Source organism: Bos javanicus, chromosome 16 (genome assembly GCF_032452875.1).
Source record: "Bos javanicus breed banteng chromosome 16, ARS-OSU_banteng_1.0, whole genome shotgun sequence".
Lineage (NCBI taxonomy): Eukaryota > Metazoa > Chordata > Mammalia > Artiodactyla > Bovidae > Bos > Bos javanicus.
The window spans coordinates 60,944,223-60,963,217 of NC_083883.1; the positions used below are offsets into that span (position 1 = coordinate 60,944,223).

At 34.7% G+C, this 18,995-nt stretch overlaps 1 protein-coding gene and 1 pseudogene across 4 annotated transcripts in view; one reads left to right on the forward strand and one right to left on the reverse strand.

Annotated features, from left to right (window-relative positions):
• The window catches only part of RALGPS2 (Ral GEF with PH domain and SH3 binding motif 2), a 163,105-nt gene that overhangs the window by 68,848 nt on the left and 75,262 nt on the right, over positions 1–18,995 (forward strand). For all 4 annotated transcript variants that reach the window (XM_061383320.1, XM_061383322.1, XM_061383323.1 and 1 more), the window contains exons 6-8: positions 7,769–7,858; positions 11,295–11,387; positions 16,394–16,520. In XM_061383320.1, the coding sequence (XP_061239304.1) occupies positions 7,769–7,858; positions 11,295–11,387; positions 16,394–16,520 (310 nt within the window). The remainder of the gene's footprint in view (positions 1–7,768; positions 7,859–11,294; positions 11,388–16,393; positions 16,521–18,995) is intronic.
• On the reverse strand, positions 9,509–10,080 carry LOC133228259 (small ribosomal subunit protein uS8-like; annotated as a pseudogene).

Genomic DNA, 18,995 nt, shown 5'->3' on the forward strand with positions numbered 1-18,995 from the left:
TCATCTTCAACTTTTTATTTTGTTTTATTACAAGGTATATTAAATCCCACATCCCTAAGCTCTTGAGAGGAAATCTGCCAACGGCAGCTGTCATACCCTTTCCTTTTTTGCCTTTATTTCCTTTATTTTTGGCCTCAAGTGAAATCTTTTCAAGTTAGTCATGTGCAGTGCTTAGTCAGTCAGTTGTGTCTGACTCTTTGCAACCCCATGAAGTATAGCCCACCAGGTTCCTCTGTCCATGGAGATTCTCTGGGCAAGAATACTAGAATGGGTTGCCGGGCCCTCCTCCAGGGGATCTTCCCAACCCAGGGATCAAATCCAGGTCTTCCGCATTACAGCTAGATTCTTTACCGTCTGAGCCACAGGGAAGCCCAAAATTACTGGAGTGGGTAGCCTATCCCTTCTCTAGGGGATCTTTCCAACCCAAGAATCAAACCGGGGTCTCCTGCATTGCAGGCAGATTCTTTACCAGCTGAGCTACCAAGGAAGCCTACTTTTTAAAAAATGGTTTTCTTTAACTCAGCATTTCTAGGGGTTTATAGCAAATAGTATATCTCAAGTTATTTGGTTCACTGCATTATCCAAAATGGAAGTCCGTTAGTATTTTTTTTTTCAGTTAGATTAAACCATTAGTAAGGAACCTACAGCAAACATGTCTTATACTGAATTGCTTATTTAAACTATATGGCAGTTGTTTTAAATTTTTTCTGGAGTGGTCAGAATTTATCATCATGGTAAACTTTTTTTTGCCAACAAAAACATTGTCACAATACCCACAAATTTGACTTTAGATTTTTAAACACTAATATTATTCTTAAGTAAGTCAAAAGATTGTTAGGGTCAAATATGTCACCGTGTACCAAAAGCTTTTACACTTAATCAAGATTACAGTTGATCTATAATAAAATTCATTACTTAGTTATTCCATTACTCTATTATTTTCTCTTAGAAGTGTGATGGGAAATCTGAAGTAGCAAATTACAAAAGAAGTTGCAAAGAGACTTTTATTTTTAAAATGAATTTCTTGTAGATAGCATATAGTTGAGTCCTCCTTTTTTTTTTTTTTTTGCCCCATCTGACACAATTTTAGTAGGTAGTTGCTAAAATAAAATCATTACTGTTTGAAAGAAGACAACAAAATCCACAGTCTCTATAACATTATCCATAATGATGACTATACAATTGAAAAAATTACCAGACACACAAAGAAAAAGAAAAAGTTGACTGAGTATTAAGAGAAAAAGCATTAAAACTCCAGGAGTTGGTGATGGACAGGTAAGCCTGGCGTTCTACAGTCCATGGGGTCGCAAAGAATTGGACATGACATGCGAATGAACTGACTGACTGAGTTAACTCGGCCGGGCTCAAACTCTAAATTCTCTTTCTTGTTGGAGAATAGATCGGTTCTTTCCAGATTTTGTCTTTATCTGGGCTTCTTAAAGTTTCCCCTGCACATGCACAGTTCCGAGGTCAACTGGAGATTTGGATGAAGTTTTTATATAGATTTGGGGGACTTTTCTTACCTTTCCAGAATTTCACCCCTTATTGTCTAGCCGATTGTTCTCTGACTCTTGAAGCCATCAAGACTGTGGCCTTCTCTAAAATTCTCGGTGCACCACCTGGTAACCCTGAATGTCCTCAGACACTTAACTTTATAAGTGCAAATCTCATCCAGTGCATCTTACTTCTTTCAAAGATCTTTTCTCCAGTTTATGCCTTTTTTGGTTCCTCTCTTGTGCTTTTAAATACTGTTTTTATAATTTGTAATTATAATCAGAGGAGCATTTCCAGAGATACCTGCTTCTCCACATTACCAGAAATGGAACTCTCCCACATCTTTTTAAAACTATGCTTTTTTCAATTGATAATCAAAACACTGGCACACATTGCCAGAAAACTGAAAAAATGTAGAAATGTATGAAAAGCTGGGGGGTAGGTGCAGAATCACCCAGAGATGACTGTTACTAATATTTTAGTATATATTCTTCCATTCTTTATTTTTTTCTTAATCTAATAGAAATCATGTTGTACATATAATTTACAGTCCTATTGTCTTCACATATCATGAAATGTTACTGTATCATATTGATAAAATCACTTTGAAAACATTTTAAGTATCTGTATAGTCTCCTGTGACTTGACTCTATCAAAATTTTAATATTCATTCTATTTTGGCTATTTCTTTGGTCACTTTTATTTATGCCTTCTGGCCAGTGGCTTTCTGATTTTTTTTTTGGTGGGGGTGGGAAAGGTTGTCTAAATTTTTTAAAAATGTTACCTTTAGATAATTGGAAATTTGATTAATTAGAAATTAATGTTTTTAGAAATGATATTAATTTTAGGTTATGTTTGTAGAAAGACTCCTTTTTGAAAATGTTGATAGATGCTATCATATATTGTCTGTGATTTGCTTCACAGTATTAATGGAGCATTTGAGAGTGGGATGAGAGTAGAAGTGAGAAAACTTGGCCATAACTTGGTTGTTGAAGCTGGTTGATGTGTACTGGGGAGTTCATTATTATTATGTTTAGTTCAGTATACGTTTGAAGATTTCCATGATAAAAAGTTAGGAATTATCTTTAAAGCTTAACAAATGTTTGGCTGTAAATAAAAGGTTTTCATAACACTTTTATATGATTATAAAAGCTTGAATAAAGCAGCAACAGTTAGAAATAACCTCTGAATAAAAGTTTTCTAAGATATACTTTTTAATGAAATACTTGATTCACTCCTAAAATACTTTAAATGTTTGTTTGAATCTTCTGAAACTGCCAGTTCTGGCTTACGGAACTGGCAGGTTCATGTGGTTAATCTAATGTATATTAGGAAGTATTATAATAAAACAACTGTGAATTCACCACCTAAACTAAGAATATTACCAAAACTATTGAAGCATTTTATATGTTCTCTGCTCTGTCCTCACTAAAAGGGTAACTATTATCTGAAAAAAATTTTTTATCTTTTGTCTTTTCTTAATTTGATTTTAAAAATTTTAACTCTTGTTATAATTCCTATATGAGTAGATTTACCAGAAAAAGTTGTGCCCCTAAACAACATATTGTATATCTTGCTTTTCATCTTTGTAAAACATGTCATCAGACTATATATAGACTTCTGTGGTTGGCTTTTTTTCACTTGTATTTCTCTGCTGTATCCATGATAATGCATATAGTGCTTACTCATTGATTTTCAGTGCTATCTTCTAGCATTTCATTGCATGAATGTATCAGAAAGAATTCATCATTCTTTTGAGGGTAAACTAATTTTGAGGGTGGACTAATGTGTCTCCTAATTTTTTGCTGTTGTGAAGAATGTTGCTATGAATATTCTAAGAGTTTGGGTGCCCATGTGCAGTAGTTTCTCTAATTGGTGGTTTTCAAACATTTTTTGCTATGACCCACAATAAGATAAAATATTTTTACACTGTAACTGAATATACAAACTAAAGTTTTCTGAAATAATACTTACCTGTATTAGACAATATGTACTTCGGTCTTTGCTTAAAAAAAAAATTGCTGCTTAAACTTACTAAATTGATTACCATAAAATAACGGGAAAACACTGTGATTTGTTTGAAAAATGTGTTCCTAAATACAAAATTTGTGTCAGAGAGAGTATATCCATGTTTAACTACATAAGACAATATATATTTTTAAAAATGATTATACCAGTTTGCTTTGAGCTTTCATCACTGTGTATCCTTATCAGCACTTGGTGTCATTAAACTTTGAAATCTAATTGATGTAAAATGACTCAACTTTTATTTTCATTCATTTAAATATTTACTAAGTTCCTACTATGTCCTGAATATTGGTCTTGATGTTGGGGATATATTAGTGAATAAGGAAAACAGAGATCATTCTCTTTATGGACTTTTTCATTCAGTTCTTCCTAATTTTAATTTTACTTTTTTTTTTTCATTTTCAGACGTTCTATCATTTTCAGATTTCTCTGGTCATGTGTATTATTCTCTTATTTTTTATTTTAAACTCTTTATTGTAAAATAAAGCATGGATACAAAAAGAACCCATAAAACAAACATATGGTTTAATGAAAGTTTGGGAGCTACCCTAGAAACCCCTCCATGTGCCTTCATCCCAGTTCACAGCCTTTCTTCCTCCAACAATAAGTACTGTCCTGACTTTTATAGCACTCACTGTCATGTATTTATTTTTATAGTTTTTATCACATAAATATGGATCCCTAACTTAGCCTGGCCAGTTTTTTTTAATTTGTTAAATGTTTGCAACTTTTTAATTTGCAATTTCTCCCTTTATCCTTTTCTCTTCCTTACTATTTCCTGTGGAAGAACCTCTAGAGTCTCCCATAGTCTCCCATAGTCTATATTGCATTTTGTGTAGTATATGTTCTATGTTCTCTGGAAATTAGCTGCTAATTCCTAAGGTTTAGTTGGGTTCAGTGCCTTTGGCAAGAGTCTGGGTTATATGGGGTTTCTTCATCAGATCTTTTCTGTGATATTAGTAGATACATTAGATATTAGATATAAAGAAATATTTTTAGTGGGGATAATTTCATAGAGATATTTTTCCCTCGTCTAGTATTTGCATACCTAGAGATTCCATTTCATACAGGTAAGGAAGAATAAGTATTTGATTTTTTTCACTTTATTTAGCGGTTTTGAAGATAATGAATTGGTGTTCTGTCATCCTTTAACAATGACAGAGTAGTTTTTAATTTTTTAATTTTATTTTAAACTCATAAATGTAAACATACATGATGTGAATCAGTATTTTCATTGCCATTATTATCATTATTGAAACTCATATTATCCTGTCAGTGGCCAACAGGAGCCTCTTCAGGTTGGCTTTCATGACCTTTCTCATGACCCTTGTAATCTTGAACAGTTTCTTTGCTTTTGTTTGCAAAGACGTTGCATGTTCATTTTGTCCATTACCAGCTCTCTGCCTGGAATCAGCGTTTCTTTAACAAATGTTGGTTTCTTATAGTAGGAAATGGACCTAGGTGCTAAAAATGCTCATTGCTATTAGAGTGACCATAATTTCTAGGCTTTTTTAGCAGATATAGCTAGGATACCTATATGTCATACACACACACATATATATACCAACTACTTGAAGATAAAATATTTCATAAATTCATACTAGTACTTCTAATTCAAATTCAAGACCAGAGTTCTACTTAATCTCTTCCATATTATATCTGTATATCCTTTCTTCCACACCTGCAACCTGGTTTTTCATGAATTTGGGGCGTGATACAGTATCCTACAAGTTACTCATTTGCCTTAACCTGCATAAATAAATAACAGTCTCAGAATAGCAATACTAATGCCAATAATACTCCTTTAAACAGTTATGTACATATTCTTGCAAATGTTGTATTTCTTTTATAATAAATAGTATATAGTGTCTGGGCATATAGGCATTATATAATGTACTCTCCTTCTTTTAACTCTTATCATTCTTATTTCTGTGAATGTGTGTATTTAACGGTCACTGTCTTTCTAATGTTGGTGTTTCTCTAGTCATTTGATTTTCTGAAGCCTGTTCTCCAGGCATTTACTCAGGAAGGGCTCATTGGAACAATAATTCTTGAGTTCTTACACGTTGATAAGTTTGCCTGTCCTTTGTATGAAATTTTCTTTCCTTGATAATACTTGATGTAGTACTCCCATTTTTTTTCTGGCAAAGTGTTGCTATTAAAAAGTCTGATGATAATTAAATTTTCTTTTCCTTAAAAATCAGTTTCTCTTTTCTTAGCCTAAAGATTTTTCTCTTTTAAGTCCAGTAATTTCATTAAACTGTGTCTTGCTGTTGATCATTCTGGGGCGGTATTATCAGGTGTGATTGGCTTTAGATGGGACTGTGAATTGGGAAGCACCTACACTTAGCCTTTCTGTCATGGAGGTCTCAGGGTAGCTGGACTTCTTACGTGGTAGTTTAGGAATCCCATAGAGAATGTTCCAACAATCAAGGCATGGGCTGCATGCTCTTTTATGACCTTGTCACGGAAGTCAGTATCAGTTTTGTTAATTTTCTATTCCTTGAAGCAGTCATGAGCTTGTCTAGGTTCGATGAGAGGTGACATATACCCCCAACTTTCAGTGTGAGGAGTGACAAAGAGTTTGTGGCCATGTTTTTAAATTACCATAGTATTTGTCTTAAAATTTGACATTAAATTTATTAAGTCAGTGATCATGAAGTTTAGATTGAATCATAATTAATATTTTCTAATAAGGTGGTTGTTGGGCTTCCCTGGTGGCTCAGTTGGTAAAGAATCCACCTGCAATGCCCAGGGAGACCTGGGTTCAATCCCTAAGTTGGGTGGATCCCGGGGAGGAGGGTGTGGCAGCCCACTCCAGTATACTTGCCTGGAGAATCCCCATGGACAGAGGAGGCTGGCGGGCTGCAGTCCACGGGGTTGCAAAGAGTTGGAAACGACTGAGCGACTAAGCACAGGACAGCACAAGGTTGTTGTTAAAATAACCTTAGCTTTAGATACATTTTAGAAGTAAAATTTATTAGAATCAGGGATAATTATTGTCATTAGTAGCTCAAATATAGTAACAAATATAAAGATGTCTTTGTAAAATATATTCATTTTACATTTACATATACACTTTAAAATATACAAATTTTGACAGTTTGTTTATAGATGAAAGTGCAAATAAATTCTGAAATATTTCTCAGAAGAAAAGGTGGTAGTGGCTTTATTTTTGCACTGAGATTTCTAACTACATCCTACTTTTAGATTTGTATAATTTTGAACCAACTGATAGTGCTTTGATTTTGCTTTTATAGTACATGAATTGAAATATGTTATATAAAAAATGTATATTACATACATATTGCTCTGTGTCATATGATAAGCACACTATTTTCACCAGAGCATTTTAGTAATGTTACAGACCCATCCTGCCTTATGATGAATGATGTTTATTGTTTTTTAAAAGAAATCTTGAAGATGGTTTCATTGAATTAGAAAGCATTACATAATTGTTAAAAATACAATCTTGATTTTAGAATGACTTAGATATATTTTTCTTTAAGTAGTTTTATATTTTATCCTATTCATATCAGGAAAACCATACTTGAGATTCTTTACATTTAGGATTCTACTCCATGTAAATAAATGGCAGCATGGGATTATACAGACACAGAAAAACATACTATAAGTAGCATGTTTTACAGAGTCTGATCTTAGAGCTTATCTAATTCTGCCAGAGTATTATAAAATACAGCAAAAAACACTTGTATACTGTTCTTGTTGCATCATTCTGGTTTTATTGCTTTCTCTTTTCCTTCAAATTTTACATTCGCTTTTATAGATGAAAAATCATTATGATGTGTTTATGTGTCTGTACGAATGTGTATATATGTTTCCCTGATGGCTCAGCGGTGAAGAATATGCCTGCCAATGCAAGAGACGTGGGTTCGATCCCTAGATTGGCAAGATCCTCTGGAGAAGGAAGTGGCAACCCACGCCAGTAGTCTTGACTGGGAAATCCTATGGACAAAGGAGCCTGGTGGGCTACAGTCACAGAGAGCTGGACATGACTTAGTGACAGGGACTCACACACAAACAAATACTCATGTCTATATCTGTCTGTCTATATATGTGTATGAAGTATGTGCAGCATTTGAAGAGTTATGTCCTGGTGGTGAGTCAGGGGCAAGAGAAAGTATTTTTACACAATTCTCAGTGGTTCATCAAGTAGCTCTTGTCATTCTTTGATCCTGTAAGTAAAGAATCTTACCATTCACCTATTTTTATTTTTTATTTGCAGGTAAGCTTTTGGGTTGTTAGAGAGATTCTTCATGCTCAAACATTAAAAATTAGAGCAGAAGTTTTGAGCCACTATATTAAAACTGCTAAGGTAAGATAAACTTGTGCTTCTGTTTTTAATTCAGTCATTTACGAATGCTTGTGAGTAAGTATTTGCCTGTGTGACTATAGTCACTATTTATTGACGCTGGAAAATAAGGCCTACTGATTAACCTAAGTTAATTTTTTAAATTGCATGTCTGTTGCCTTTGCCTTTTCTTCTATTCCTCCTATCTTCCTCCCCTTTCTTTTATACTTTCCCTCTCTTTCTCAGAGAAGCTGATTTGTATTTGGGCAGAGGTCAGATTATGATGAAGTTTAATATTTATAAAATATTTTGGTATATTCTGCAGGTGACTAAAAAAGCCTTGCAGGATTAAGTAGAGAAATACATATCAGTTATTTGTCTTTCATATAGATTATTCTGCCAACCATGTGGAGAATAAGACTTAATTTTAAAAGAACAGTATAAATGAGGGTGTTAACCAAATACATTGAGTAACATAGATAATAGATGCAGCAGGAGAAATAGAACATGGATTTCAAAGACAGTTAAAATTTACAGAGGAAGATGGAATAGGACATTCCACAAGAGGTTACAGAATTTTGCTAAAATTTGTAACAACTCCAGATTTATGTCAAGTTGACTGAAAAGAGGTATAATGGTAGCCACATTCATTATTCTAATAATAAATACATAACTTATCTCACCTGTGAATGAAGGAAGATGGGATAAATTGAGGATACGATTTTTACAGTTGTAAAGTATTGTAATCATTGTAAGTCCTAACTCTTCCATGGCTTCCTTGAGCATCTGGGAGCAGTTGTATTCCAGCATTCTGTGGCACTAGGTGGCAGAGCTAGCCTTCTTAAAAGTTGTTATTTTTTCAGAAGTGTCATAAAATTTTAAAAAACATTCTTTGTGATATGTTAAAGATTGGATTTTAGCTAGTAGAATCCATGTCTTTTCTCCATAGATCCTGAATTTTCATTATTGTTTTCTGGTGTTTTTGTTAGTTTTTTTCTTTTTTTTAAGAATGTTCCACTCAAAACCACCACATCCATTAAACCTGTCATTATTCTCATCAAATAATCATTTAATTCCTGTTCAGACTCATACTTTGAGTTATTTCTGATAGTGCTTACTTTTACCCCAAGCTCTAAATTCATAATTTTTTTGTCCATTACTGTGTCTTCAATCCCACTGGGGACTCTGCCTTCTATTTTGTTTCTTATAAAACAGGCAAGTCTTTCTCTTCTTTTAGTAGATGTTTCAGTTAGGTTCTATAGAGTCAGAAAACACCCACACATGTAAATGTATAACATATATAAAAAGGTTTAAGAAATTATCTCATGTGATTGAGTTGGGGAGAGGCTGGCAAATTTGAGTCCGTAGGGCCAGTAGACAAGCTAGAGACTTAGGAAGGAGTTTCTGGATTTTTGCTGTTATCAATACCACTACTTATACAGCATTCTTGTGTGAATCTCTTGGTGCTCAGCTGCAGGTTAAAATACTAGAAATATAGAGAGAAAAGACAAATTACCTTCAAAGAAATGACAGTAAGACCAATAGCTTTCATCAGCCAGTACCTGATGTTGTTCTCCATTTGTGAATTCTTGTTTCATTTTCTTTTTCTTATTTTTCCTCTGAGGCATTTTGTTTGTATGAATTTGCATCCCTAGTTTTTATGAATCTACATCCCTAGAAAAAGAAAAAGAATCCAAGGATTTTCTCTCCTATGTGTTTTTGTCTTGCTGCTTCCTGGTCCATGATGACAGCTGAGGTTGTCAGTGCAATAAAACCAAACTGATGGGATGGGAGCAGGTTGTTCTGCCATTTTTCTAGTAATAGATCTTGAGTCACACATCAAATATGGGGCCCATCCCTCCACACTTACTGAGCCTGCCTGTGAGGTTCACAACAATTTTCTCAGCCCTGTGATCATCAGTGATTTCAAATGCACTAATGTAAGCATGCTTCATCATCACAGTTAGAAACCTGATGATGACTTTGGAGCACAGCCTAATAAGCACCTGGCTTTTGCCTCTCTTTTCGGCATTGTTGATACTCTAGAGAGCATCAGCCAAGACATTCATGCACCCCATTATGGTGGCACAGAAAGATGGCAGAAAGAGTCCTTGTGTTTTTCCCTTTCCCTTTTTTATTTTTTTAAACTTGAGTTCATATTTCTTGAAATTTTATAGGAGTTCTTTCAGACCAGAATTAAGGTGGTATTAGAGTTCATCAAAAGAATAGAACCCCTCGCCTTTCCTTGGTTCTCATATTCAAAACAGGCAATTTTTGTCTTGGAGTTTCTTAATAATTAAGGACAGTTTTACATGCTAAGACCTTTGAGGTGTAAACATCTGATAGTTTGGAGAAATCTGAGCAATTAGCAATAATTTGACAAAAGTAGATGATCTCTTGGTAAAGTGATGGAACCTAGCATTAGCATGCATGCACAGCATCATATGGGATCCTTCTGCATGGAGGCTAGAAAAAGCAACGTCTAGTGTTGGGAAGCAGGTAGATGTCCCAGCATGAACAAGGGAAAAAGGGATGGGGATTCAGGTGGGAGGAAGCCAGAAATTGAGGAGGGCTGTGAAAAGCAAGCTTGAACCCTAGCCCTGGAATGTTAGGGGTCCTTCTGCTGCTGCTGCTGCTGCTAAGTCGCTTCAGTTGTGTCCAACTCTGTGCGACCCTAAGGACAGCAGCCCTCCAGGCTCCTCTGTCCATAGGATTCTCCAGACAAGAATACTGGAGCAGGTTGCCATTTCCTTCTCCCGTTAGTGAGCCTGCTGCTACTGCTGCTGCGAAGTCGCTTCAGTCATGTCCGACTCTGTGCGACCCCATAGACGGAAGCCCACCAGGCTCCCCCGTCCCTGGGATTCTCCAGGCAAGAACAATGGAGTGGGTTGCCATTTCCTTCTCCAATGCATGAAAGTGAAAAGTGAAAGGGAAGTCCCTCAGTCGTGTCCAACTCTTAGCGACCCCATGGACTGCAGCCTACCAGGCTCCTCTATCCATGGGATTTTCCAGGCAAGAGTACTGCAGTGGGATGCCATTGCCTTCTCCTAGGAGGCAGGGGCACCTGAGTAGGACACAAATCAAGATCCTGGGTGCGGGCCTTTCTTTGAACTTGGATCATAAGGCAGAACTAGTAATAGTTCAGTATAAGAAAGGAAACTGCCTACTAGAAACAAGGATGCATACCAGATAACTTTGATACTGAGCCATAACTTTGGTTTTCTTAATGTGTTAGACAACTGGAGGTAGATGTATTCCCAGAGCTAGGAGGGAGTTCTGTGTGGGCCAAAAATCAGCTTACTGTAAACACAGTGGATACCCCAAAAACAAATCTCAACAATGAGGGTAATAAGTATGCTATAAGAACCACCAGTTGCCTAAACTGTATTTGTCTTCAAGTTGTCTTGTATTCATGCTATTTATTTTTCATCTCTCCTCCCCCTTTTTCTAAATCTTCCAGAAGTTGTATGAGCTGAATAACCTTCATGCACTTATGGCGGTGGTTTCTGGCTTACAGAGTGCCCCAATTTTCAGGTTGACTAAAACATGGGCGGTGAGTAATCTTCCTTAGTTAATGATAGGTTAGACTGCCTGTTGGAAGTGAAGATGTTTTAGTTCCTTTTGTAGTTCTTAGTAAAGTTAATATTATGATAATAGATAAGGATTTTTTAATTAGTTTGTACTCTGTTCTTTGAAACCTACATTTTTTCCTCTCCCCTTAAATAAGTATTTCATGAGGCTTGTTAAGTATTTTGAGCTAAAACCAACTTGGTGCTTGGTTTCTGCTCTTTAGGAAATCATCCTTGTAGAACTTTTTAAAACATCTTTGACAATATAGAATTTCAAGTTTACTGATGGGAAACTGTAAATGTGAAAATAAATTGCATTAATCATGTAAAGATTATGCTTTTGGAAAATTTGAGAAAGATATAAATTGTAAGTTGCCCCCCAAATTTACTGATTCAGATTTCCATTACAATATTTTTACTCAGTAAACTCTTGGGTTTTTTCCTTAGGAATAAAGGAAAATCTGATAGCTAACAGGGAAGTAGGCAGTGTTTCTGCACATTGTGATATTATGCTAATCATACTTGGTTCTGTTTAACAGGGTCAGAGTGTGAGGTTTTACTTTTGCACATTTGTGTATTTTTATGGTTGATCAATGTGATACTGGCCTCAAGCTTGCTGGGTATTTTTCATTTAGGTTTTATAGAACTGAAACTTTAGATTCAGTTAAATCTGTTCATATTAATACTGTTCTTTAATGTTAAAGAGGAATGGTTTTGTTTACTACATTTTGTGCAGAGGGTTAGTGTGTTCTTACTGTCCTGGAATAAAGACTTGACTAACTTTATCACAGTTTTTTACTTACTAAAATATAACTTTGTGTTTAATTAGCCTGCTGTTCTCACTTTTCATAGTGTCTGAAGAGACAGATGTTTCTCATACTGGAAAAACATTAGTATGGAAGAGCTTATGATCTTGTTTATATTTCATTTGTATTTTAGAAACACCTGAGTGAACAGTTTTCCTACTCTAAAAATTATTTTTAATAATGATGACCTAATTCTCTTTTATTAAAACTTTAATTTAATGAGGGAATGGAAGTGATTATAAATATATAGTCATGAATTCCATCTTTGAAGTTTTAGGGAAAAGAAATTGTACTCTGGTTTATATTGTGGTTTAGAAATGAGATACATTTCCCTCAAGTTAATTTTGTTTCCTTGAAGTTATTTTCATTGTCTCTGTCTCATGTCTTGCATCAAAAATAGTTTTGTTTAAATTTAGTAACAGCTCCATTATTAATCTGAATAAAATTTTTGGTGTTCATGTTAAACTTGAAAATATTCCGCAGTTTTGCTAGGTACTAATTTTTTGACGTGCATAGTGGATGATATAGACAAAGTCCTGTTCATATAGAGCTAACATTCTACTGGGAAAAGATAAGCTGTAAATATATAAATGATATATCATAAATAATGATGAATGCTCTGTAGAAAAATAAAACCGAGTAAATGAAATGTAAAATACTTCCCTCATGCTTTTCTGTGATATGTGGTAAGAATTTCTGATAAGTGATTAGACCCAGTTGCAGTTGGACCTGGCAATTGAAAAGGATTGATGACCTTGTCAAAGATGTTGGAATGATTAGATTTGAGAGAATAGTGAAGGAAAAAATGGGACAGTAAGAATAGAGAATGCCTTTGAGGAATTTTGTTGTGAAGTACTGAGGTGAGGGCCAGCGGTAACTAGAAGAAATGTGAGATTAAAGATTTGTGGTGTTTTGCTTTGATTTTAAAGATGAGATCCGTGACAGTATGCTTGAGTGGTAGTACAGTGATCTAATAAAATGAGGAGGTGAACAAGAAGTCAAGGCTGTGATACCATAGATTAGCCCAGAGGAGATAAGGTCCAGTACTCCAGTGGGGCAGGAACAGTGTCTCCGTTTTAACAGGAGAGAAGGGGGTGCATTTGGTTACAAACACAGGTATGTTGGTAGATTTGGTGGTGGGATTCTGCAGAATTCTGTTTCATAAGACATAAGAAGCAAGGTCATTAATTGACAGTGGGAGAGGTATTGGAGGTTTGAAGAGAAAGGAAAGGATGAAAGTCATCAAGGGGACTGTGAGAGTGAATTAATTAGGGAAACATGTAGGTCTTAGGTGGAGAAGGCAATGGCACCCCACTCCAGTACTCTTGCCTCCATGGACGGAGGAGCCTGGTGGGCTGCAGTCCATGGGGTCGCTAAAAGTCAGACATGACTGAGCGACTTCACTTTCACTTTTCACTTTCATGCATTGGAGAAGGAAATGGCAACCCACTCCAGTGTACTTGCCTGGAGAATCCCGGGGACGGGGGAGCCTGGCGGGCTGCCGTGTCGGGGGTCGCACAGAGTCAGACATGACTGAAGCGACTTAGCAGTAGGTCTTAGGAAGGTCCACTTGAGATTTTTGGTCATGAACTTAGAGTGAAACTTAGTGTTCAGCGTTACCATGAAGAAGTGCTGAGAATTAATTGTATTTAACCAGTTGGAATTTTTTTAGGCGTGTTTGTACCACAGAGGGGTCAAGGATAGTACAAGAGATAAAGTAGGTAAATATAAAAGTTGTGATAGATGAGGAATCTAACCTAAGTAAAAGGAAAGAAATAATGAACAGTGAAAGGGTAGTATGGTGGAAAATCCTGGTGCCCTCAAATACAAGGAATGTACCAAAAAACAACATCACAAATGGGGGAAATATTAGAAACATTATTTTTAACATCAAGCAAAAGTATGCTCATTTTCACTGTTTCTACTCAACATAAAAATTTTAGCATAGTCAAAAAAGATTAGAAATAATAAGATATATCCTCAAAAAATTAGAATTACATTGAGTTACCATTTATCTATCAACTCCACTTCTGAGTATATACCCAAAAGAATCATAAGATTGGGACTCAAACAGGCATTTTTATACCAGTGTATAAAAAAGCATCATTATTAACAATAACCAATAGGTATGAACTATCCAAATGTTCACGAACAGATGGATGAATGTACAAAATGTGGTGTAAACATACAATGAAGTATTATACATCCTTAAAAAGGACTGAAATTCTGACACAAGCTGCACCTTGGATAAACCTTGATGATGATATGCTCAGTGAAATAAGCTAGACACAGTAAGACAAATAGTGAATGATTCCATTTATATGAGGTGCCAAGAGTAGTCAATCATTCAGACAGAGTAAAAGGTGGTTCCCAGGGCTGAGAGGAGCAAGAAATGAGGAGTTCTGTTTAATGGTTACAGAATTTCAGGGAAGATGGAAAGAGTACTAGCCATGGATAATTGCAATGATTGATGGATAATGTGAATGAACTTACTGCCACTAAACTATACACTTAACACTGGTTAAAATGGTAAATATTATGTATATTTTACCACAACTTTTAAAAATAGTCCTCTGAAAACAAGTCTCTGCTATCCCACCCCAAATTGAATCCTTTCATTCTGACTATTGATTTGTTATGAAAATTGCAAAATGTATTATTTTTATACATATCAGACTCCATGCTTCTTCAGTTTTGTGTTTCAGATATGTCAAAATCAGCTATGAGTTCCAAATAATTTGTTTCTCCAGATATTGTACCAGAGTTCTGGAATGACTGACTTTGGGAAAAAAAAAAAAAGATTTCTTGTTATCCTTGCTATGTCATGCAGTATATTTTGCATATTCAAATACTTTGTTATGTGGGAGAGAAAAGAATGTTTGGATTTATAGATCGAAGTGGAGAGTTGCACCAAATCTTGAAAGTTCTAATCAAGTGTATTGAAATTGGGCCACAGAAAGTCGTGAAACCAGTGTTTGCAGGAAAACCCATCTAAAACATTCAGGGATGCTGGTTAGACAGTTTTTTTGTTTTTGTTTTTGTTTTAGAGATTATCTAAAGATAATCTGTTATCTTGGAGCCTGTGAAAAATAGATTACAGCATCAATCCCAACTATATTACTTGTAATATTAAAAAGAGTAGTGGATTAGATGTTAGAATACTCTGTCTCCAGGACCAGACTGAGACCCATAAAAGCAGGACCTAGTCTTCGTGAATGATGACTGACGAGTGTTGGTGTGTTCTGCTTCTCCTTGGGGTCTCAGTCACCTCATCTTTAAATTAGTCCTCTTGACTTTTCTCTTAACCTCGTAGGAGAATTAGATGAGAATTTTATAGGTGGAAGTGTTTTGCCTGCTATAAAATAACAAATATTTTATGACATAAAGTGAAATTACAACATAATGAAATAGTAACTTCACATATTTAAAGAAGAGATTTTTTTTTCCAAAGTCTTTGAAATACTTAAAAACATGTATTTTCTGAATCTTTTAGTTAATATTATTTCAGATGACTGTCCTTGCTTTTCTTTTATTCCCCTTGATATCTCCATTTTTCTCAAAGGGCACGCACTACAGATCTACTCCTCAAGCCTCCTAAAACAGCTGCAGTTGATTGTTCAACTGTATATAATACAGCACTGATCAAAGGGATCAAGGAAAAAAATGTCAGAAATCCAAACATGTAAATTGTAGTTTTATAGTACTGGAAGAACTAGGTATGGTTAGAGTCATCAAGAAAAATTATTACTTAAATTATGAAATTCAGTATTTATTTCCTAATGCTTATTTACATAATTAACTATCTTTGAGGGGACAGGACAAGTCATGAAAATATTTGGGCCTTTGAGGTGAATATGAATATATAATTATTTTAAATTAGGAAAATGAATAATAAAAATTGTTTAACCATTTAAAATAGTAAAGATGAGAAATAATGTATTATAATTTACTACTTAGTAAGTTAATTATTTTACGTACATACAAAGTATATTGTATTTTATAAATAATGAATATGGGTTTATTATATTAATAAACATGTCTGATTTTGTTTTATTTACATACTACCAAAATATAATTAAAATAAAACTTTGAAATTAAAATTCAAATTTATAGTAATTCTAACTTTTAAGTCTTTAATAAAATTGGATACAGAAATAACTTGGGCTTTTCTGTTTGTCTTATAGTTATTAAGTCGAAAAGACAAAACTACCTTTGAAAAACTAGAATATGTAATGAGTAAAGAAGATAATTACAAAAGACTCAGAGACTATATAAGTAGCTTAAAGATGACACCCTGCATTCCCTATTTAGGTGAGTTATGTCACTGTATATTCATTATGCCTAGTTGTTGCTTTGCTTTAATCAATAGTTTATAAAAAATTCAATGTATTTTAAAAGTTTGTGTGTCCTTTAAAGAAATTAAAGGATTCTTAAGTTGAAAAAATTGTCTAGAGGAATGTGTTACCTTACTACCTGGAATGTATTTTCATTTTTTCTTAGAAATGAAGCATATGGTAAAGCCATACATTTTTCCTATTTTAGTAATGCTTTAAAAGAATGAACTAGTAGTTTGCAGTGAAGTTTAATGCTGTGAAAATATTTAACATTTACTTAAGAAATTGATCAAAAGATACAATGAATTTATTGTCAACATCATGAGTTCTTAGTTTATATTGTTGGCAGGTATTTTAACAGTGAATTATGAAAAACAGTCTCAATGAAGGTGTTATTGTTTTTCTGGAAGAAATTAGCTGTTTAGCTGTGGAAATTTAGCTCAGTGCTGAGACAAATCTGTATTTTACATATTATTACACATAGTGTGTATCTCTTTATTGTATATTTTACAGTGTTGATGAATTCCAAGAAGCATTAAACCAATAACGTAAGATATTCACCAAAATATGAATAGTAATTGTTTATTAGGTGTTTGAATAAAAAAATGACTGAAACTATACCTTTTTAATGTATATGTGAATTTAAATACAGAAAATATATTATGTATACCTAGTATATGCATTATATTATGTATACCTAGTATATGTATTAAAATAAATTGACTTGATCCTATGTAGAGAGTAATCAAAAGATAACATTTGTTTTTTCCCGGTATCCCCTTTTACCTCCTATTTCCACTCTGTCTTTTATGTAACTACTCATACTGGATTTTATCATAACTGTTTCTGAAAATCATGGAAAAACCTGTTCCTTGTTTAGGAGACTCTACAGTGTCATCTTTGAAGTCTTTATAGTACCACTGAACACAAAGTACCAGTATAGTACCAGAACTCAAAGCAGGGCAGAGACAGCTGACGCACTGTCCTTCAGCTGCTCTAGAGCATCACCTTAGTTTGTCAGAGATCTCAACTCATCATATCATTGTGGGACATTCTCAGAGTCCAGTGGGAATAGGAAATGTTGCACATCCTGTGTTGAAGGCAGAGCACTCCTGTGCATTGTGCAGTGGCCACGTACTGTTTGTCTGTTTCTTTGATACATGGTTCAGGGCCATAGTAAACATAACTCAGGCTCTAAGCTGATATTAGGAAAGGCATTCTGCATACGCTCTACTTTCTACCATTACCTTGGCTTTGACATTCTTAAAAGTGGGGAAAGGAAGAATAGAGGACTTTTTAAAGTCATCAATATCTTCATACTCCATAAAAACATAACTTTTCATAACATAAAGAACATTAGACAGAATTTTTTGAATTCACGTCACTCAGTTGTGTCCAACTCTTTGTGACCCCATGAACTATAGTCTGCCAGGCTCTGTTCATGAAGTTCTCTAAGCAAGGATACTGGAGTGGGTCGCCGTTCCCTTCTCCAGGGAATCTTCCCAACCTAGAGATTGAACCCAGGTCTCCCAAATTGCAGACTGAGAATTGGGAACTGTAAATTCCAAAATGGCTCTATGATATTCATTTTTCAAGTCATTGAATTGTCTTCTTTAAGCCTTGTTTTCTTTACCTAGAAGTAGCACACATGTTTTTCTTGAGGCTGGGTGGGATGACAGTGATCTCTTCTATATAAATCACTTATACTACACTTGAGAAAACCAAAGTCCAGAAAGGTAGAAGAGCTGATTCAGAATCCTAAAACCTAGTTAATGACAGTTCTGAGGTTCTGACCTAACATCCTTCCAATTATAGCTGCTAAACTCTTATTCTAAAATTTACTGATTCCACAATTGTGTTTTTTCTCATTGAAATAAATATTTTTTGCAAATTTCATAATTTTTTTTTTTTAGCAAAGGAAACTAAGATTATTTTCTATTAAAGAGGACAAAATAACATAAATCCTTGTGCTGTGATGTCTAGTTCAGGGGTCTTTGTTTTATATTTATCCACATAGAAACTTCAGTAGAGGGTTTGAACTTGTCTGTGCCTGTGCACTTAAGCACACTCTTATATACCTATGAGGGTGTGGTGGGAAATCATTGAAATAGTGGAATCTGGACAAGTTTTCCTTTAGAAAATATACCTGTTTTCTCCCAACTCTGATACCTGAAATGGAGTATTTTTTCCTGTGGGTTAAGGCAAATGAAGAAAACACTGACGTATAGAAGTTAGTTTGGAGAAAATAATAAAACCATAATCTTTCCTGTGTCTTCAATTTGGTCTGCATTAACTCCTCTTTTCAGTTACTTTTCACTTTATATATTCTCATGACCCAGAATCTTCCTTACTGCAATTCTCCACCAGTAGCACCAGTCTCTCTTGATTTACCTTCTAATTTATGGCTTTTGTTTTTTTGACTCCTCTTTCTCTGCCTTTCTCTCAAATCTGT